This window comes from Sminthopsis crassicaudata, chromosome 3 (genome assembly GCF_048593235.1).
Source record: "Sminthopsis crassicaudata isolate SCR6 chromosome 3, ASM4859323v1, whole genome shotgun sequence".
Lineage (NCBI taxonomy): Eukaryota > Metazoa > Chordata > Mammalia > Dasyuromorphia > Dasyuridae > Sminthopsis > Sminthopsis crassicaudata.
In genome coordinates this window covers 515,924,678-515,947,524 of record NC_133619.1, presented here as the reverse complement: position 1 = coordinate 515,947,524, position 22,847 = coordinate 515,924,678, and the positions used below count along the sequence as shown (strand labels likewise).

The 22,847-nt window shown below is 40.1% G+C and overlaps 1 protein-coding gene across 4 annotated transcripts in view; it reads right to left on the bottom strand.

The window, feature by feature from the left end:
- Positions 1 to 10,783: 10,783 nt before the first annotated feature.
- ACER3 (alkaline ceramidase 3) overlaps positions 10,784 to 22,847 on the bottom strand; it is a 204,599-nt gene continuing 192,535 nt past the window's right edge. For all 4 annotated transcript variants that reach the window (XM_074304131.1, XM_074304134.1, XM_074304132.1 and 1 more), the window contains exons 8-11: positions 21,062 to 21,163; positions 20,163 to 20,267; positions 14,039 to 14,084; positions 10,784 to 13,515 (exon numbers count right to left, since the gene is read on the bottom strand). In XM_074304131.1, the coding sequence (XP_074160232.1) occupies positions 13,459 to 13,515; positions 14,039 to 14,084; positions 20,163 to 20,267; positions 21,062 to 21,163 (310 nt within the window). In that variant the 3' untranslated portion in view covers positions 10,784 to 13,458. The remainder of the gene's footprint in view (positions 13,516 to 14,038; positions 14,085 to 20,162; positions 20,268 to 21,061; positions 21,164 to 22,847) is intronic.

Here is a 22,847-nt window from a genome sequence, read left to right as displayed (position 1 = left end):
ATTTCTCATTCAAATTGGTGGATATATCTGTCTTTTTAGGAATGATCTGTTTGCTCCCAGTTACTGCAAACTCTTTGTATGAATTGCATGTGCTTTGGAAGGAAGTTGGAAAAAAAGGGAGGTACCATGTCACCTCCTAACTGCTAATGGAACTGGAGCCTTCTTTTATTGCTTCCATGTGGATGAATACCTTAGATCAGAACACCAAGAGGAGCCTGTAGAGTAGGCCCAAGGTGTTGGTAGAATTTGAGTTAACCCCCAGACTTCCATAACAGGAGCTGAGACTGTTGTGAACAAGTTATGAAATAGAACCAGAACATTCTGAATTAATTCTGCTGTCTTCTCTTCTCCACTTTCCCTATTGACTTGGGATCCAGCTATGGACAAGAGGAATACTTTTTCACTGTCAGACTGTCAGAGAGCTCTCAAGATCTCAGAGAATTCCTTGTTTGTTGCTCTCTTGTTTTTATTTTCCTATGAACTGCTTTTTTCCACAACCAGAGGACATTTGAATACATTTTTATTGAAGAGACTGATTGACTCCTTAAGCCCAGAGTGATTTGTTGCACCAGCTTTCCAGGGCTGCTTAGTGTTTGGGGTAAGCCAGCTTTATTGGAGAGGCTTCAAAACCAAGATCCGTCTGTGTCACATATTGGCTGGTGACTCTGGGTTAAATGACATAACTTCTCAATACTCTCAGCAACTCTCCAAGACTAGTTGCAGAGAAAGGATGGGCCTGTCCTAGTAGAGGGCATTTCCTAAATGGAAATCCCAGGACCAGTCCCTGTCCCAGTTCTATTCACATCCCATCCCTGTTCACTACACAGTCTTTGGATGCTGTGGAAAAAGCTTGGATTTGGAATCAAAAGAAATGGGCTCTGATGCCAGTTCTGCTCATTCTCACCATGTGATCTTGGGCAAATCATTTCTCAGGGCCTCACTTTCCTCCTCCATAAACTAAGGAAGTGTTAACAAAGTCAGCCAATGGTACTCAGAGAGTGCACCACAGTACAGCATGGGAATGAGTTCAGCTAGATTCTCTAAAATTGTAGGTCACATTTACAATAGTATGAATTTTCCTAACTCTAAGGTGCTATGGTTCTTCAAAGAATAAAATTCTGTGCTGTGAACAAAAACTTTTTTTTTTTTTTGACAACTACTGGATTGATTAGCTCCCCAATCCCTAAAGTCCCTTTTGGTTCTAAATCCATGATTCTTACCTTATCTTAAATGGTGTTGGCTATTGCCAACTGTGCAAGTGTACATTGGGAAAATATCCATTGGGGAGTGCTCCATCTACAAAGGCGAGGACTGAGAGCCTAGAAATCAGGGACTGCTTTTTGTCTTTTGTTGTATTCCTGCCCTTAGTGAAGTCTCCGACTTTGGGGATCCTTAATAAAACCTTGTGGCCTTGACTTGAAACTCGGCATGCAGGGGAGGAGAGTTTGTGAGGGGAGAGGGCCTGAGTACTGACACCACCATTCCCCTAACCTCAATAGACCCTAAATTTTGTTGGCTTTCAGAAATGCTATTCTCCCCCTAGACATCTCTCATTACCCCTCTCCTTACATGCCCTTACCTCCTGACTGCTCACTTCACCAGCAGCTCAGCACAGGCTGGCTCGCTCTCCTTGGTGGGTAAAGGAACTTGCCACTGACAACCACAATGAAGACTCATTGCCTGATCATACCCCTCTGCTCATCTAGCTATAGACAGGACAGAGGGTCCTTTTGGGCTAGTTTGCATGGTAGTGAAGAAAGCATCACATGGGGAAATGGGATTTAACCACAGGCATGTTCTGGTGTAAATCCAAGACTACAAATGTGCTAGACACTGTTAATATTTTTGACACAAAGGCAAAAATGAAACAGTCCCTGCACTCAAAGAACTTATTCTCAATCAGGGAGGCAAATATGTACATAGATAAGTATATATGAATAAATAATAAATATAGAGCAGTTTGTGGGGAGAATGGGCTGTAGAAGTTAGGGAGGTAAGTGGGTCAATTGAGTTATCTTTGAAATGGGGTTCATTTATCTTTTGCTTTCTGCATAGATTTGCTGTGATCATCAAATAAATTTGGTAATGTATATGAAAGTGATATCTAAACCATAAAGTTTTTTTATATACGCAAGCATTATTATTTTCTAGAAAGCCCAACCACCAAACATATATTCATACATTGTAAAGTTCTGTTGTCTCTAGAAATTGTGGATCGTTCTCTGGGAGGTGGTTTCTTTTCTGTATATTCTTTTCCTCTGTGAGCAGAGGCTTCTGGAGCCTCCAGCCAGAGGGAAGATAGAATCTCCAAAATCCTCTTCTTCCTGAATCCTGGCTCTGAATCTCCTAGAGCTTCCCTGAAGTTCTCCCAGGAAGTTCCCAATCTAGACTCCTTCCAGACTGCCATCCAAACTCAGTGTCCCTGGAGACAGCCTTGGTGGCTCCTTATATCCTCCCAGAGAATGGGCTTGTGGGTACTTCCAGAGATGTAAACTCCTTTAAAGGTGTAAACTCCTTTCAGAAGACTAAAGGTGTAAACTCCTTTTAAAGATGTGAACTAAAGGTGTGAATTCTGAGCTAGAGAATTGCCAAGTACCAACTTACCACCTAGTAAGAACCTAACAATACATTATCCCAGGGGCCAAACAGGCTGTACATGGCAGCCACACACCCTAGTGTAGCTTTAACTAGGTTAAAATGTAATTGGGAAATGCTTAACAAAATAAATAAAAACATAATAGAACACTTTCTAAGTTAGCACATCATCTACAGGTTTAATGCCTGTTTCTATTTGAGTTTGACACTGTGTCCTAATCCTATTTTCTACTCCCATCTCTATGCCCAAAGCTTCCTACTCTCTTTCCCTGCATCTTTTCTTTCCCAAATATACCATTTCTATCCTCAGTTCCATCTTGATCCTTGCCAAATATATATATCACACCAATTTGTAATCTCTCTTAATTCTGTTTTCTTTATCTTTTAATTTAAAAAAAAGTTTTGATGAATGTTTTTTAACATTATGGTCGTTTTCAGATAAAATTTTCCATAGTAAATTTTAATTGCAAACACAGTAAAGCAAAACTGACAGTGAGCAGGGTGCTAGTATATGCAATAGTCCCCCACCCATAATCACTTACCTTATGTTTCCTCATTTTTTCCCCAAGGACTAAGGATGATAATTAAAACTTCAAAGCATCCACCTTCACTTGAGTGTCTCTTTAATTTAAATTGTTGTAGTCCTTGTATTTATAAATTCTTATGTTTCTGTGAATTTCTTATATTCACAATTTCTTAAAGTACAATGATACTTCATTGTATTTATTACTACAATTGGTTTAGCCATTCACCTAAATGGTAAACATCCACTCCCCTCTTTTAACTCCCCCTCCCCTCAAATCTACTTCTGTCTTCTCTATTTATAAGATCCATTTCCATCCCTAGAGTGACCTCTTTTTACTCTCTATGTTAAGACTCACCATTTTATTTCTGTCCCAGAAGCCTCAGTCCTTGTGTTCCCTTGCCTGTCTTTATCTCCTGGGCCTATTTCTGTTTTTCCACTTCTATTCCCTAGACTAAACTCTCATCTACTTCTATATCCTCTGTCAAATCCTTCTTTCATTCCAGTCTCTGGGCTTATCTTTCCCGGCCTAGCCAAACTCTTTTAGGATCTAACTTTGCCTCAGGACCCCACAATCTCTGCCAGTATTTCATCCCCATAAATTTATTTTCCATTATTAATTTCCATCCCTGGATGTCCAATTCCCTGAGGCTGTCTCTTCCTTGAATTCCCATCAAACTCTGACTCCCACCCATCTGGACTTTTGACTTTGGACTCCTGAGTTGGACACCCACCTTCAGTCATCTTTTGAAGAAAGCTGGAAATTCTATGAGGCAGAGGTAATATGCAAGAAAATTTTGGACATGGAGCACCATCCATTAAAAGGTTATAGGAGCTGGAGATGGTATGTTATATACAGGATAAGAAGAATGTTTGAAAATGTAATTAGAAATGAGTAAGGAGAGTTTTCAGGAGTTAAAATTACTGTATAATAGAAATACCAGACCATAGAATTTGTATTTTTTTTTCTCTTAGAAATAATAGGGAGCTGCTGGAAATCTTTGGGTGTGGCATGTCAGATTTTTGTTTTAGGAATATCAATTAGGCAGCTATGTGAAGAATGCTTTGGAGAGAAGAGAGACTATAAGGGGTCCAATTAAGAAACTAATAGGAAGTCCAAGTGAGAGAGAATAAAGATGAAGGCAGTGAGAATGGAGAAAAGGGGAAGGATATCAGAGATACTGCTGAAGTAGAACAAGATGTGAAACAAGATAAAAAAATCCACAAAGGTTGACCACTAACTTGATACAGGGAATAGGGAAGAGAGAAAAGATGACTCCAAAGTTGTTTAAAAATTAGGTGTCTAAAAATGGTGGAGAGGACTGTTATAGGGTGCAGTGGATAGAGCATCTGCCCTGAAGTCAGGACAACTTGACTTCAAATCTGGCCTCAGACACTTAGCTATGTGACCCTGGGCAAGTCACTTAACTCCAATTGCCTCAGCAAAAAATAAATGATAAAGAATAGTGGTGTTCTTGGTAGAAACAAGAGGGGAGAGATATGTTTGGAGAGCAATAGAGATTTAGTTTGGGAATGCTGAGTTTGAGGACTATGAGGTTTTCAGCCACAACAGACAGTGGAGTCATAGCAGTGCCTTCCAATTCAGTAAGCATTTACTAAGCACCTATTGTTTTCAATGCTATGTTCAATGCTGACTTTCCTAAGCTCAAGTTATTATCTTGGTATCTTATTACTTGGACTCTATAGTAGTGGTCTGAAGGACAAAAAAATCCATCGATATTACATAAAACTAAGCACCATCACACTCATGTTTATAATTATTTTATGAAGTAGAAGATAAAAAGGGTAACGTCAATAAACATATTCAAAACAATACTCTTTAATACATTCAACCATAAGAAGATAATTAATGTAGGAATACAGCATAATAAGTAGACTAGATAAAAATATACATCAATCTAAATTTATAGGAAAACAATTGTGGCACTTGGCAAAATAAGGAAAAGTAACACAAGTAAGTTTGGGGATCAACCATCAATTGTTGCTTCCCTGTAAAGACAGTCTATTTTAGGCAAGTGTTCTTTATAAACAAATGTAGTGAAAAATCACTTGTAACACAAATGTAATTGATCTAGGACTATAGGATGACAGAATTGGCCAAATGTTATCTCAGGCCATAGGCTCTGGGCAGTCAAGGATACAGAAGATGAAATGCTCTAACCCAACATGCTTTCTAATAGCTGGAAGGAACAGTGGAATGTTAGAACACAGAATGTTCGAGTTGGGTTGGAATTCTAGTCCAACTTCTTATTTTACAGAAGTTACACATCCACAAGTGGCAAGTAGAATTTAGTCTACATCTCCCAATTCTAAACCCAGTGTTCTTCATAAATAGCCTATTATGGATAATGTAAAAATGTGACACTTGTGGGGGTCATATTTATACATTTAATAATCTCCAAGTGTACTTGGTGTTTCTATTTCCCTCTTGAACTAAAAATGTGCACTCTTCTACTTCTTCATTCTTTTTGTTGTCATGAATGATTCTGGATTTAGATCTAGAAACACAATTTTTAGTAAAGCACGTTGGGACCTGGCTGTGCAATGACCATAGGCAAATCCTTTCCCTTCCTCTTGATTTAAATTTCTTCATTTGTAAAAGGATGGGATGGGACTAAACAATTTCTAAAGGCTCCTTAGAGGTCTGACAGTTAATGAGCTCTTATAAATGGAAATGACACAAAAATGAAGAGATAGAGGAAGTGAACAGTGCAGTTGTCCTTAGGATCAGTTTCTGATCCAAAATCGAGATTTCTGGAATCACATTCCATGCTCTGTAGCATTCCTGTTAGCTAATACTTCCTATACCAGCTGCCAGTATAATCTGGTGACATCATATGTAGTAAGTTAAGAGCACTGATATTGCAATGGATATCCTCTAATTGTTTTTTCCTAATTTTGCTAAACTACCTTTTTTGTTTTGTTTTGTTTCAAGGGATGCTATTTGATCAGGGGCACAGGAGAAGGGATTTATTAAGGTGATGTAAAATGAAAGATAGCAAGCCCAAAATAATTTTTTGAAGCATATTGGTCTTAAGACTCAGAACACTTGGGCTTGAATCCAAATGCTGACATTTTCTATGAAATAGATAAGTATTTTCTTCAAGTCTGTTTTCTCATCTGTAAAATGGCAATATTGTTTGAACTATCTAAGAAAGTGGCTGTGTAAATCTTAAAGGATTATTAAAATGTTTGTTACATGGTAATGAAGGTCCCTTATGAAATATTACCATCATTTTAAGTTACCTTAAAGTAATTCACATTTATTCAAGTACCACAGGGCCATTATTCCACAAATGGAGAATGTGCAATTAAAAATACAGGAACTCTTTAAGTGATGATTTTACTCCTAAATAACTATTTCCTAACCCAGCTGCTCTGAATATTTAAGGTCAATTCTAATCTTTTTACTCCTGCATTTATATATGTGGGGCCCAAGGGGAAGAACTCACCCAAGGACAGAATTCAAAGTCTTAAATTATGATTCAAGAAAGTATGAAGTCTGATGACTCAAGTTAGCAATTCATGGAGATAAATTAAATCCCAAGAACCAGGCAGAAAAAGGAGTCCAGAATGTATTGGAGCAGAGTTATTTGGTCTTAAATACTTTTCTCCACTTGGTCCTCTTGCAGAGGTAGCTTTTTGTCCATGTTCTCTCCATCTTCTGTGTCATCAGTCTGACTGGGCCCTGTTTCAGGCATCAATGTTAACACTTGGTTAATGTACCCACTCAAACAGCAACAGAGTCTAAATACTGACTATAGGAACAGTCTTTTGGGGAAAGGGAATGCTAAGAATGATTTTCATTTTGCAACATAGAGAAGTCTAGAGCAGGGGGGCAAATGGATTACATTAAGGCATTGATATTATGCAACACAAGAGATAGATGCAGAAAAGTTTTCTTCCTGCTTTTGATGTTTAGTGCTTGAGGTGGCAATTTTCTGTGGTTGTTCCTCAAGGAGTCCATTGCTAGTTAGAATTGAATAAAAGCATCTTCTGTTGTGCAAGAAACTGTTGCTATGGATTTGATTGATATTTTAAGTTTAGCTTAGCAGCTTACAGTAGTTGAACAGGCCCTGGATTCCATGTCAGAAGACCTGGTTTGAGCTTGCCTCTGACTATTACTAATTTTATGACCTTGGGACAAAACTCACTTGATCTCACCAAGTCTCATTCTATCTAGATACTTGCACTGTCTATTCAGTTGTGAGGAAAGTGCTTTTGTAAACTAGAAAAAAACTTTGAAAATATCTGCTATGATCATTTATTTCTGGAATAGCCATTTCCATTCTTTCCATTCCAGCAATGTGCAGTAGCACCTCAGCTCAAGCCCCAGACACCAAGTTTGCCTGCTCTATGGTATGAGTACATCATGTCACCTCTGAAGTTAGGTGCATTCAAAACTATAAAACAAAGCACAAAGGATTATAGAGAGGAAATATGGTGGGTGGGGGGAGGCTCTAATGTGTCGCCAGAAAAAAAAAGCATCAAGGATCTCATCTGAAAGACATGATATGGAAACAAGGAGTGGGACCAGTCACATGGCAAGAAAAATGACCAGCTGGGAGTCTATGTGCTCTACTGGCCTGGGGATGATGGATGGATCCACAGCAGGCTCAGGACAAGAGCTGCACAGTGTGAGAAGGCATGAGTGGTTTGGAGAAGCCCTCACCCTGATGAGGTAACATCCACACCAAGGAACAGGCACTTCTCAATCAAAGGGGGCCGATGCTCCTTAGCTTCTAAAATGTCTTATGGAAGCCAATATTGTTCCAAGTCAGACAGGATCGTCTCCTGGAAAAAAAGAACCCCAACCTAGTGAAAGATCTCACACCTAGAAAATGTGTTGGCATGGGATAAATGCTCATTGTTGATCAAAAAAAAGCTAAAATGGGTGTGGATAAGTTGGGGAGGGCTTGTGGCCTTTGTTCTCTCTCTGTAGCTCCTGGTTGGACATTTAGTTTCACAGCCAAACAATTGGTTGGTGGCTGTCCCTTGTTCTCTAAAAGGACCAAAATGACATCACTATATGGAGTCGAGTTAGTATGTGTCCAACTGTGGCTGATCAGACATACAAGCTCAGAACACTCTCACAAGTAAGACACAAATTGTCCCTATGAACATCTGAGGTGAGAAAAAGATTTTATGGCCAAACAACATTGGACCATTCAAGTGGATAACATAGTTCTGCAGGTGGAAATGGAGTTTGGTAAAAGCAGAGAGTTATTTCACATAGCCCCTATCACCCACTCTCCATTAGGAAACATCCCATACATTTTAGAATTCCAAATCCAGAGTGATCAATTATGGCACAGAGATGATGTCAAGCCTGAAAATAGTTCTCTAAATGTCCCTATGATGGTTTATCAGTATTTGTGGTGAAATGTGCAGCGGGGCTTCTGTCCATTGATGAGAATCATTCACAGGGCCTCTTAACATGTGAATACAAAGACATTTTACTCAACAGGAAATGGGGTTTTATGTCTTGAGGCTCTATTTACAAAGGGAACATTTCAAGTTCTAAAATAACAGTTATGGAAGCATACACAGTAGTAGTAGTAGGGTTTAGTGGCTAGAGGTTGGGCTTGAAGTCAGGCAGGAAGATGGGTTCATCTCTAATACTATTTATTTAAGATGACTTTAGGTAAGTCATTTAATCTCAGTGTCCCAGGCAACTTCTTATGACTTATGATCCTATTAAATCACGGACAGCCTGGGATCTGTAGTGGTGGAAGGAAGCCCTACAATGAAAGTTCACCATGCTAATAAAAACCATGTTCTTTCTCTGCACTTGCCCAGGACTACATTCAAGTAAGAGGTGCTCCTTCCATCAAAGCTCTCATGTCTCTAAGGCTGAGATGATGGTATTCAGCAAATGTTACAATAGCTGAAACGTTCTCTACCTGATACTAGTCTTCTTCCAGTCCTAAACAGGTGCAGGCCCTCCAGGTCCTTCCAGCTTTTTAGAATTGCCAGATCTTTTGTTCTGTGAGGTACGGTTACCTTCACACCAAGAAGTGGAACTGGGGGGAGGCTGTAAGGGAAGGTTATTGTTTTTGGATTGTCTTCATGACATATTGTGGTCTCCCCCCTCCCTGAATCTTGGCTAGATTTGGCTTCCAACTCCTCTCTCTCTCTCTCTCTCTCTCTCTTTCTCTCTCTCTCTCTCTCTCTCTCTCTCTCTCTCTCTCTCTCTCTCTGACAATTGTGTGTAGTTGTCTCTAGTTGTCTGCTTGAAGTCTTTCTGGCTTAGTCAGATCTGTGAGAGTCTCTGGAGAACTTGGGGTCATTTCTGTAAGACAGTAAGAAATCAGTGGAATCATACAACTTGAGAACACTAAAAAGAATAAAGCCAGAAGCACAAAATGATGTGAAAAAATAAAAGGAAATCTCCTATAGGTAAGGGATTTAATTCTTCCTTTCTTTTCAATAATCCTTAATATGTACAATCATCTGACATTTAAGAGAGATAGAGACAGAGAAAAAGAAGAGAGGGAGAGAAAGGGGAGGGGGAAGAAAGAGAAAAAAAGGCAGAGACAGACAGAGAGGAAGGAGGAGAGGGGGAGGGGGAAAGGAGGGAAAGAGAAAGGAGAGAGGTAGGAGGAAGAGGAGGGGGAGGAAAGGGAAAAGAAAGGGAGGGGGGAAGGGAAAAGGGAAAAAAGGGAAGGGTAAAAGAAGGGAAGGAGAAGGGGAGAGGGAAAAAGGGGAGAGAAAGAGAGAGGGAGAGAGGAAAGGGGAGAGGGAAGGAGAGAAAGAACAAAGAAATAACCCTAAGGACAACACAGTCCCATTGTGCATGATCAGAGATGATAAGTATATTATATCCACTTTTGGAATGAAAAGATGGCATCACTTATGGTACCTAAAAACAACTCATAATAAGAATCAGAAGGTCTGGGTTGAATGCTGGTTCCAAGTAGTAGGTGGGAGCGATAGGGCTTCTGTTTACTAGCATTTCCCTGGAAAAAGAAGCCACTTCTCTTTTTTTTTTTTTCCTCATCCCCTTTCAACAAAGTTTAGGTTAAGGTCCCCTCTTGTCTCTCCTTCAATAAAAACGAGTTTTTCCTAAAACGAGACAAAATTGCCCATGGGACCTGATTTGCTCCAGCCTTTCCTATATGACTTGGTTATCTAATGGCATAAATAAGATTGAGTCACAGGCAGTGGGGGCCCCTTTAATTTGGTGCATTTCAGAATATGGTCCTTCACCATATTCTGCCCTGATGAAAAGATGCATGAAGATGAGGAAGCCATATCCAGTGAAGTGCTGCTGTATGTATCCTTGGTGCAGATCCCTGCTATGTTAGGGAAAAGATAAACTTTTTGTTAATATTAGGAGGACCAGGCACATGAATGATGCAAATATTTTATTATAATTTTACTTTGAAATAAAAGTTCCATCCTATTTATATTCATTTTGCTTTTATTCATTAAAAAAAGTGCCCTGCATCAACTGAAACAGCTTGGTCCTTTGGAGTATTCTTAAATTACAATAGTTTTAGTGTTAATTGTTCAATGACTTCTGAGTGCCTTATTATGATCATTCTTATATCAACCCCTAACTAAGGCAGTGATGACATTCAAGCCACTTCAGAGAGTGGTAATATGGGGCATTTCACTATCTGTAAAACAAGGAAAATGACATTTCACATTGTTTATCTTGTTTAATTCAACCACTTTAGTGCATTGTGCTAAGCACTAGGGATGCAACTGAGGATCACAACACTGCTCTTGTTATCAGGGAGCTTTACAGCTTAATAAAAATAACATGAACATGATAGGAGTAGTGTATGATGGGGGCAAAGGAGGGCAAAGAGCTCTGTGAAAGTCTACAGAGGGGATCAATTTTTTTTTTTTCTTCCCTGAATGATTCAGGGAAAGCTTCACGGAGGAGGTGGCATCTGAGTTGCACCTTAAAGGAAGAGAAAAACCTTGAATAGATGGTGAAAGATCTAGGTTTGAACCATCCATTTCAGGCTTGGGAGACGGTATCTAATAAGACTATGAAGTGCTATAGAGAGGTGAGTTAACACATTCAAATTTTTGTAGACCATGTCCCTGGAAAGTTTGGGAAGGCTCTCATTCTGTTCCTTTGATCACAGATATAGAGCTGCATATTGGTATGAACAAAGTTCAGAGCAGAGAAAGAATACAAGTAGCTCACATTTATATGGTGTTTTACTACTTATAAAATGTTTTCCTCACAACAATCTTGCAAAGTAAGTAGTGCAATCATTATTCCCATTAACAGATATGAATACTGAACACCTCAGAGAAGCAATGTGATCTAAGTTGAATTGGCTAGTAACTGGCAGACCCAGGTCTTCTGACTCCTAAGTCCAAAGCTCTTTTTAAGAACAGACCATAAAAGTTAACCAACTGCTTAGCTGAAATTGGGTTGGAAGAGGTAATCTTCAGATTTCCCAAGGCAGGAGGTGGAGAAGTGACTTGTGGTGTGTAGAATTCTTCAATGTCCTAGAATCCTAAGGCACAGAGAACCAGAGCCAATGCATCCTTTCACGTTTTGTCTCTTGGAAGAAAAATGAACAAAATCTAAACAGGATTCAACCTGGCTGGTGAAGTGGACTAAGAGAAGGAAAGCAGCACTGACTTGCCGAATGGCAGAAAATGAGGGCCACTGCGATGAGTAAAAGTGGGAAAACTCTTAAAAGCAACAAAAGGTCATCGGATAAAACATTTAAAATAAATTCCAAAAAACCTAAAACAGGTTTATTTTAAATTTGTGTTAAGGTCACTTATTTAATACTGTAAAAATAGTCAAGGTCTTTAGCAGTGAGATTGCATATAAGAGGAACTAGAACAGATTCTCTCTGGGAATGTCAGCTTGAGCTAACAAAGGAATACCAACTAGGAAGTAAGCGTGCTAACATTTGCTAATACTCCTTTAGGCAAAGGTGTCACCCAGTGAGCCTTGGCTGAATCTGGGTGTCACATAGTCAAATCCAGGAAGAATGAGCAGTCTGATGATAGAGCAGGACTGCCTGAGACATCAATTTCCAGTGAATTCAGAGCTGCCCGAGGCTGTTCTAGCTTTTGGCCTATTTCCCTCATATGCAAGGAGGAGCAGACGTATGGGGTTGCAAACTTCGCTGGGAATCTCATGTTTCTTAGAGAATTTGTAATTACTGAATGTTTGAAAAGTTAGTGTAAGTCATTCATTGATATTTTCTGGAGATGAAAATAATGTGAGCACAGGAATACAACTGGACAGAGCAGAGGCAGGCTTGCTCCGTGCTTGATCAGACCAAAAGCAGGAGGCTAAGGGGAGCTACAACAGATTAGAAGGAGCTGGAGGCAGTGTGTGTATGCTTGTTAGAAATAACACCTTTAATTAGCTTGTAAAGAGGAAGAAGTCACAGCCCAAATATCCAGCTGCAACCTTGATTTACTGGGTTTTGTTTGGCACAGCCTCCTCGGAGAATACAGAGAATGTCTTGCCCAGTACCATGAATTGGTTCCTTGAAAACAGACCATAAGGTAAAACCACATTCCCAAGAGTCATGGGGAGGTAACCAACATTGCTGGGATTAAGGACTGGCTAGGGGAATGTCGGATAACCAATTTGTGGCCTAAATGACATGATGATGGGTGTCCCCAATGTTGACCTAATTGTGATATGCTGAATCTGTGAGCCAGTACGGGCCAAAGATATGGGCAAGTGCCTGGGCTGGAGAGGGTAAGTGATGGATGTGAAGGCTGCTGGTGGGTTTGAGCCAGAATGCCTGGCTCCCAGGGCCAGCGGAGGGGACATGACTGCCTAGCTCAGCCAGTGGAGCAGAACCCACCCTGTAGCTGGATCCTTTCCCAAGAGCAACAACCCTCCGAGTTTCCTTCAACAGGTATCTGAATGACTCGGCTAAGCTGTAAGCTCACTACTAAGCATCAAGAGAGACACTTAGTCTGGATCCACCCCAGCCAACAATGTCCATTATCCAATTACATATTCATTTAAAATCAAAGAGAAAAGTTACAGATCAGATTCAGCCCGCATCAAAGGGGAACGGTCACTGCTGTGACCAATGGGCAACAACCAGTGAATACTCATGAGAGAAGCCCGAGTTCTGCAGCACTTGGATATGTACATGAACACCATATGGGGTTCTTCTAGACAGTATGAGAGAAAGGCCCACTGCACGCCCCTTCTCATATTTCTGGCCCAGTGGTACGGTCAGAAACACATCTTTTCACCACAAGAGCTGGTACATTATTTAATATGGAAGCTTGGAGGGTGTTGGGATTCTCCTTCCCAGGTAACCAGGCCAGCAGCGGGCAGCTGAGCTTCTCTGTGGGCCCTCTTCTCATATGTCCTTCTTGGGAGGCTCCACCAGGATTGTGGGCCATATTCCAAGGAGAAACTATGCAGACAAGGGTTGGAGGAGAGAGAAAAGAGAAAGAACACTTTTTCAGTACAAGTTTCAGGAAAAGAGCAGGCAGAACAGGGCTAGCTGACCACCTATGACTCCTTGTCACAAGAGGTTTTTCCACACTCCTAAATCACAAGTTTCTGGCAGTGTTCATGCACGCACAGTACAAAGTGTGCAGGTTGTGTATTCAGAACTCAGGCTGTAGTGAGCACAGATGGAAGGATGGACGAGCACTGCCAGAAATATCTTGGATTCATTGTGCATTTGACTTTGAATTAATTTTGGGGCACTGCATTCAGAAATCTTTACTGTTGCCAAATTTTTCATCATCTTCATATTCACAACCCACAATTTAAGAAGCTTTGAGTTAGAACATCCTGGTCTAGAATATCAGGGTTTCCTAGCTGAAATCTTAAGAACCAAGCAGTGATTAAGAGCAATGGTCTGTCAGAAAGTGGCTGCATTAGGCCCCAAACTATAGGGAATTCCTGTATTCAAATGCATTCAGACTTACCTTCACCTTTGGTCTGTACCGCAGGAAAAGTGTCCTTGTGTATAAGCTGAAAAGGAAAGGAAAGGGCATTTTAGAGTTAGAATGACTCCCTATATGTACACTTATAAGTATAAACTAAATAAACTCAAGGTGATTTTGGGGAGGAGACACTGGGAGAAGTGTTAGTAGCTGGGAGCAGGAGGGGGATCAGGAGAAGCCTCATGTAGAAAGTGGTATTTGTGCTGAGCTTTGAAGATAGCTAGGGATTCTAAGAGGCAGAGCTGAGGAAGAATTATATTTAAAATATATGGAGACACTTTTTACAAAGATATGGAGAAGATTGTATTTTGTGCATGAAGAATAGCAAGAAAGCCAGTTTGACTAGATCGCAGAGTGGATTATGGAAGCAATATGTAATATATCCAGAAAGGTAGACTCTAGACAGGTTGTTAAAGACTTTAAATTAAAGAGGGAACTGTATTTGATCCTACAGGTCATAAGGGAGATTGCTGAATAGGCAAGGAAGAGCTTATCAAACAAGAGAGCAAGATCAGTTTGGCAGCTGTATGGAGGACGGGCCAGACAGAGGAGAAACTATAAGAAGGGAAATTAATTAGAACACTATTGTAATTGTCTGGGTGAGAAGTGTTCTGAACCAGAAAAAGGGTGGTAATTATGTGAATGGAGAGAAGTGGGAGATGTGGGAAGAAAAATCATTAAGACTTCATAGCTGAACACCTAGAAAAGAACACTGGGAAATGTGTGAACTGTTTACATTTTTGTTTTTCTTCCCAAGTTTTTACTTTCTGAATCCAACTCTTCCTGTGCAACAAGAGAACTGTACAGTTCTGCACACTTATCTTGTATCTAGGATATACTATTATATGCTATAACATAATTAACATGTATAAGACTACCTGCCATCTAGGGGAGGGGATGGAGGGAGGGAAAGGAAAAGTTGGAACAGAAGTGAGTGCAAGGGATAATGTTGTAAAAAGTTACCCAGGCATATGTTCTATCAATAAAAAGTTATAGTTTAAAAAAAAAAGATTTCATAGCTGAATGTTTATGTGAAATGTATAAATGGAAAAAATCAAGGATCATTCTCAAATTATAACTTCAGGTATCTAGAAAGATGGATGGTGGTGCTCTTGACAGAATTTATGCAAGAAATGAGAAAGAAATGCGGATAAATAGAACACAAAAGATTATAGGATTACATTTTTTTGTTGTTCTGTCATTTTCATTGGGGTTTCCTTGGAAAAGAAGTGGTCTGCCATTTCCTTTTCCAGCTCAATTTGACAGATGAGGAAACTGAGGTCAACAAAGTTAAGTGACTTGATTACATCACAAAGATACAAAATCAGCTATTCCTAAAGCTCCAGTGATTTGCTTTTGCTTCTAGGTTAAAATACAAATTCTGTCATCTAAAGCCCTTTATAACTAGGCATAATTTTATTCATTACATTGGGAATTCTTCATAACTCCAATGATAAATGCAGAGCTTAGAACAAAACACATGGTACTTAATAAATGCCTGTCAATTGACCGACTCAAATAGTTACACAATCTGGTTCTGATTTATCTTTCAAGAATGGTTTTATGATTCTCTCCTTATGCACTCTCCATTTCAACACAACTGGGCTCCTTGCTATTCTGCATACAGAACATCCCATTTCCACTTCTGACCAGGCTGTCCTCCACACTGGGACACTCTCCATTCTCATTTTTCTCCTGGAATCTCTAGTTCACCTCAAGGCTTTGGTTATCTCCTCCACAAGGTTTTTCTGATTTCCCTGTTGACAATATTTTCTTCCACAGATATAACTGTGAGTGGAATCACCTTAGGCACAGGGACTGGTATCACTAGAACCCAGAAGATTATAGGCCCTTAGTAAATGATGGATGAATCAAAGTGAATTTAAAGGAACAAGATGCTCTGTGGATTTTGATGAAGAAGGTGATCAGAGCACTGGAACTGGAGTTAGGAGACCTAGGTTATAGGCTAGGCACAGACACAAAGCTGTCTGATTATGGGCAAAGCACCTTACCACTTTGTGTCCCCTCATCTGTAAAAATGGGCAATAATTACAGGTCTTTCTGGGAATGATTTCAAGCTTTTTCTCCTCTGTTCCTCTCTCTTCTCCACAGTCCAGTATGCTACACAAATCTTTGGAAAGCCACAACCTTTGGAAAGTTGGCCCCCATATATGGGATGGTTATTGGCAATAATTGTCTTTTTGTAAGAAAATCTTGAGTTCAAGCTTTGTGTGTGGGCTGCTCAAAGTAGTGGATTTAAATACTTGCTGTTTACTAGTTTATCAGAACATCAAGTACAGGCCACAACAGTGGAGCCATTGAGAGTATTTTTTCTATAAATTACAATTGTCAAAAAAAGTGTCATGCTATACTTCTTAGAGTTGTTTTGAAGAAACTTATGACAAGCAATCAAATTAAGGTGCCCTAAGACTGAATAATCCAGTCTGTCCTCAAAAAGCTTATCCTGAGGGCCTCAAATTATTCTCAAAGAGGTCCTACATCACTGCTGCTGTCGGGGTCACCTCTAAGAAAGTGCTGAGGAAAAAGAGCGTTTTTCCCTTCTTGGAAAAGGGAAAAGAAATTAGACTTTATGTAGCAGAGCACTCTGATGCATGTAACCTATGTAATAGCATTTCAATCATCCAGGCTGGTGTCAATACCCTTTATGGATTCCCTCATTATCAAAGAGCTGTGACTTATCCCCCTGAGGTGCTTAATGTGTGCTTGCTGAAATGAAGCTGAATGAAGTCCACTACAAAAAATATTACAGGATGAGGGGCACCTAGGTGGTGCAGTGGATGGAGCACCAGCCCTGAAGTCAAGAGGACCTGAGCTGTGTGACCCTGGGCAAGTCACTTAACTATCTCAGAAAAAAAAAAAAAAAAACAAACATATTACAGGAAGATGGGCAACCTCACATCTCCTTTATCATTGTGTTCTTGCTGTGTCTTCTGAAGGTGACTATGAACATCCAAGCATGACTGAAGTGAGGTGAATGCTGGGCCCTTTCCCTTCTCTCTCTTTGAGGGGCCATGAATGTGAGCTCTGGAACCAGATGGCTGCGAGTCTGAGGGCGCAGGAGGCCTGAGTCATGGACCAGCAGCACCCTAAAAAGGGATGTTGAGGCACTCTGCAGACAGCTCCTTATCCAAACCCTGGGAGCAAATAATGATGCCAGGCTTTCCCTGGAGCAGCCATAGTGTCCAGAGCACTGGGCTCCAGAAGACTCATCCTCCCGAGTACAAATCTGGCCTCAGATACTCACAGAGAGAACTGGATGGGGATTCTCCAAGTGAAGCTGCTGCCATTTTAACCATAAAATTCCTAGTACAGAAAAAGTGTCTGGGGTCACCAAGAATATGCTGAGATGCACTAGTTGTTCTGTAAACTGATTTCAAATGTTTCCTCCAGGCCCTGAGCAGGCCTCTTGGCTCAGTTTCCTCATCTGTAAAGTGAGCAGGAGAAGGAAATGGCCAATCCTGCCAGTGTCCTTGACAAGAAAACCCCCAACGGGACCCCCAGAGTCAGACACAACCAGACCATGACAATCAGAGGGCAAGGCCGCTCCTGACCTTACTCCATAACAATCAGACTGCAGTATTGGCATTCCGGTGCATGGAGAGAAGGGCTTCCCCTCCCGTTCTGTGAGGAATTTTCCTTTCTGAAAACCCTTGAGATCACTAGGGCTGAGAGGACATGTCTTGGGGAGGGGGGCAATGCTGACGCCGGGAAGGGAATGCTTTCCTCTCCTGGGGATGAGGCCACAGACCACCAGAGCTGAAAGCAGCCTTAAGCTGTCAGACGTGGAGCCGGGAATTGTGTGGAGAAGGGGGACAGAAAAGGCCGGGTGGCACCAAACGGAAGCTGTGGAAAGGCTATCTCAGTAGACAGGGAAGCAACCGGGCATGGGGACCACTTGTGTGTGCTTGGAAATCCGCTCTAATGTTTACTAACTATGGTCAATTTTTAAAAACAAGTCAGAAAGTGGCTAATGTTAGCCAAGGAATGGAGGTGCCAGGGGTTGTGGATGCTGCCATAAGTGGCGGATCTGGTGGCTGTTCCCACTACATTTTTTTCTTTGCCACAAGGAGCAGCTCACTGGAGGCATCAGGAAAGTCATACCCTGAAATGATCGTGATGGAAAAACAAAAAGCGTCAATAAGAAATTATAATGACAGAGGAAGAGAAAGTATGAGAAAGGTTAGAAATGAAAATATATTTTACTTTTTAATTTTGAATCCTTTTTCAAAGGGATAGACATAGTTGGGTCATGTAGACATACAGGATAAGGGAAAGCAAAGTGAGAGAGAGGGGGTAAAGATTTCCAAAGACAAGGAAGAGAGAACTGGATGGGATTCTCCAGGTGAGCTACTGCCATTTTAACCATAAAATTCCTAGTACAGAAAAGGTGTCTGGGGTCACCAAGAGTATGCGGAGATGCACTAGTTGTTCTGTAAACTGATTTCAAATGTTTCCTCCATTATGTTCTCCTCAAAGTTGGGCCTTATGTGTGGAGTATTGTGTGGAGTATGTGTCAGCATTAATTGCCTTTTGGCAGAGAGGAAAACCTTGTTATTGAGACATAAGCCACTCAAAGCAGGAGACTGAAAGAAACTACCTGTGTTTCCTAATAGGAGCTGTTTACTAGTACATCCTGTTCCTTCAAACACACTGGAGCTATTGAGGCTCTTTTTCCTAAGGATTCAGAAGAAAGTTGGTCCAAAAACACCAAACCCAAAACCTAATCCTTCAAAATTGGAGTATAACAAAAATAATATTGTGAGAATATTTTCACAATCAAAGATTTTAGAATTAACTAGAACTTTTGAAATAGTCAGAAAAACTTATTCCCAAAATATATTATTCATAGTAATAGAGCGATTAATTTTTTTGTTAAATCATTTACATCTGCATAATTTTATAAAGCTTTTTACAAAAATTCTGAGGCAAACAATGCAAATCTCACTACCCTAGGTTAAACAGGTCCAGTGCCAAGTCCTTGGAATAAAAATAAAGGCTAAAATTGATCTTGTCCCCAGGGAGTTTGGCTTCTAACTAGAGGAGACATTTAAACAAACAAATAAAAAAATGATTTCTTTAATAAATTAAATAGGCATAGACAAGATACATACAGACAGAGGAAAGTTAGCCTTGGAGGGGAAGACAATACCAGAGGGTGCGTCTTGAAGGAAGCTTGGGATTCTAAGAGACAGAGGTGAGGAGGAAGAGCCTTTCAGGAATGGAGGAGACCTGGTACTAATGTGAGGAACATGGGAGATGGGAGTGTGAGGAACATGGGAGATGGGAGTGTGAGAAACTGGTGGGGAGAGGGCTAGAATGTAAGAAGACTAGAAATCAGGCTGTAAAGAGACCAGGAGGTGAAAAGCTTTAAATTTCACACAAGATATTTTATATATGATCCTGGAGGCAACAGGAAACCTGTCTACCGAGTAGGGTGTGGGATATTCCAGCCAGACTTAGGTTTCAACAAAGGAGTTGTGAGTTTGAGTGATTGGAAGCATGGTGGCAGCCTCTACAGCAGAAGGGAAGTCTGGGGGAGGAGGGGCTTGGGGAGAAAGATAATAGAGCTACTGAATCAATAAGACACAAGATAATAGGTAAGACCTTCTAAGTTTGCTTCTTTGCTCAGAGTTGATTTTAAGGGAAATCGTGGAGCAGATGAAATAATCATTAGTTTTCCTTCTCCCATTGAAAGCTATCATCTTCTCTTCTCCTGGTAGTTCAATTCCCTCCCAAATACTTGGTTCATCTCACAGTTAGTGTGCCCCATGTGGATCTGTCATCCTACTTTTATTCAGATTTTTAAGCCAATCTACACTTGGTAACTACTAAAAACAAAAGTAGTTACCTTAATTATGCTAGGAATAATCCGATTCCCTAATTCACATGAGATTATTAAAGGAAAGGGGAACAGCCAACCCTGACCAGCTAATGCAAGGCAATCAATCCATACTAAACATCTCTTCTCTAGGTGTTGGGTTTGTAGTATAATACAGAGGAAATACACCTCCATCTACATATATCTATATTACAGTGGCTATGCTTTTCTCCCCTTTCAGTCTCTCCCCATATTTCTACTTCATACCTGAAAAGGACATGAAGGTAAGAGCCAAGGCCAGTAAGAATGTGCCACCAAGCATGTAACTGTGTAAAAACGCCCACAAAAGGTGGCACTTTTGTCCGAAAGTTCCTATTAGGAGGAAAAACAGAACAGACAGATTTTTATATAACCACAAAAAGCATATAGCATCTACTACCAAGTGTGTGTTTTTCATGTATGGCAAAGAATGTATTTCTTTAGGGTTGTTATAGATTTGATGAATAAATATTCAGGATACTTTTTTTTTTTTTTTGCATATGTCCCATCTAAAACCACCTCCTGATAGAGAAATGCAGTCTTAGTCTTATTCAATAGATGACACAACTGAGGAAAATAAAGCAACTTTTCTGGGATAAATCTATGAATTCACTGGAGTAAGGCTTTCGATTTCCTTGTACACTCTTGTACTCTTTAGCCTGAATCTTAGTTTTCTGACTAAACTACATGCAATATTGACTAGAATATGGATGCCCGAGTTTGCATTTTATCTCTTTCACATACCAATTCTGTGATATAGGGCCTCAGAGTTCTGTGCACAAGGGAGCACTAATATTTGAGCACCAGTGCCTCAGGGTGATTACTTCCTACATTTTGGTGTCAGAATCAGAATTCTTTCTCTGTTTTTCTATCATTAAACAGTGCTTTATCTGCTACTATTTTTCTAGTGGATTCAGAGTAAAACTTTCAAATTACATTACAAATATGTAGGGTCAGAAATATATACACTTCATATGATCAGGTTTCTTCAGTGTTCTGAGGCTTCCAAAGCACCTTCCTCAAACCAATTCTATGAGGCAGAGGATACATATATGTAATATTAAAAACTACATCTCACTTTCTTATGCTTCTGGGGGAAAAATGTAATTAAGTTTGTTTTTTCTTACCTCAGTGAATCACAAAAGATGTTGTCTACATTCCAAAGGAAAAATCCCATTAAAAATAGGCCTAAGGACGTATAACCCAGTCCTCTAAGCCATGGATATACCCTGTGGAGAGAAGGAAAAGGAAAATCTAATTCTATTAAATCCACTGTTGAAAAATCTTGAGTGTCTCTATTGTCAAAGGGATAAAGTACACATTCCTCAGCCTGGCATTTAATAAACGGCCCTCTGCAATTTGGACTTGACTAATCTTTATGGCCTTGTCCCTATGGCTCTTCCCCTCCTTCTCTATGTACATAGTATCTCTTTCTTCCCCCTCTAATCCATAGTGTACATCCTGACAGACTAGTTTTCTACAACTTCCAACACGATTTGATCATGTCATTCCCTGCTCCATCTTCCTGGCCATCTCCATACCAACTGTTAATTAGTTTCCCTACAAGTTTTTATTTAAATCATCATGTCATTAGCAACTAGGGATCTGTCCATCTTCCCTGAAAGAAACTTGGATTCCTCCCCTGGAACCAGCTTTGATCCCTTACCAGATCTCACTGCCACTTTCTGGATATTTTCTCCTTGACTGTTCTCTCCCTCTAACCTTTCTAGCTCTCTTTAATGTACTGTCTTCCTACATTAGAATGCATGCTCTTTGAAGGCAAGGATTGTCTTACTTATTTGCTTTTTTGTTGCTCACACTTAGCAATTAAATGCTTTATATATCTTTATATATCTACTCAGAAATCTTTCACAATTGTCTACTAGATATAGTCCAAACTCCTTTGCCAGCCAATTACATCTTTCCATAACTTGGCCCTAACCTACTTCCACAGTTTTCCTTTATATTGTATGTCTTATTCAAAGTATATGACTTTGTTCTCTCACCGAGTCTAATGATTTTCTGCCTCCCCCTTTTTTTCTGATGCTGTTTTCTATGCCTAGAATGCCTTCTCTTTCTTAGCCCACTGATACCTTATATTCATTCTTCCAGGTCCATTACTAATGCCACTTTCTCCATAAACCTTAGAATTCTCCCCCTCCCCCACAAGTGCTTTTTCCTCCTCTGATCTTAGAGAACTTTATACAGTTATGATCAATAATCACTTAAGCCTGACAAGTGGCAGAAAGACATCCAAGACATTCATAACCATAAAATGCAATGAGCTCCAACCTGTTGTGTAGATCCTCCATGAGAAATTCACATACAAATAAGGACAAGACTACTTATGGTATTTCTAGAACTATATAAAACAATATTGGGAAGGGGTAACCTTTGCTTTAGTCCTGAATTTATTGGGTTTTAAAGGCAGGCAAAGAGCATATGAATCCATCACTATTTAGTAATGATGTGATGGTTTATTTAAAAAATCTAGTAAATAAGTAAAGATACTGAGATAAAGAGCTTGAGCAGAGTTGCAGAGTACAAAATAAAGCCATAAACATCAATAGCTTTTCAATAAGATAACAAAATCTATTAGGCATTAAAAAGGGAAATTTCAGTCCTAGGATAGAGAGGAATCAGTCACAAAATGTAATCAGTCACATAGAAGCAGAAGCTCTGGTCACAGTACAGAAGCAGAAAAAAATGCTAATGCATGCATCTGCAGGGAACCAGGGTCTTTCCTTGATAAAGATCAGAGCATAGACCAGGAGAGCAGTGGCCAGACCTCTCCCAGAATCAAGGCATCTTGGAAGCATCAAAACTTTGCATACCCCAGGAACCAGCTCTGAAAAAATAATACTAACAATCTCAAAGCCTAGCACAGTACCTGCCTCATCCTACCCACAGGCA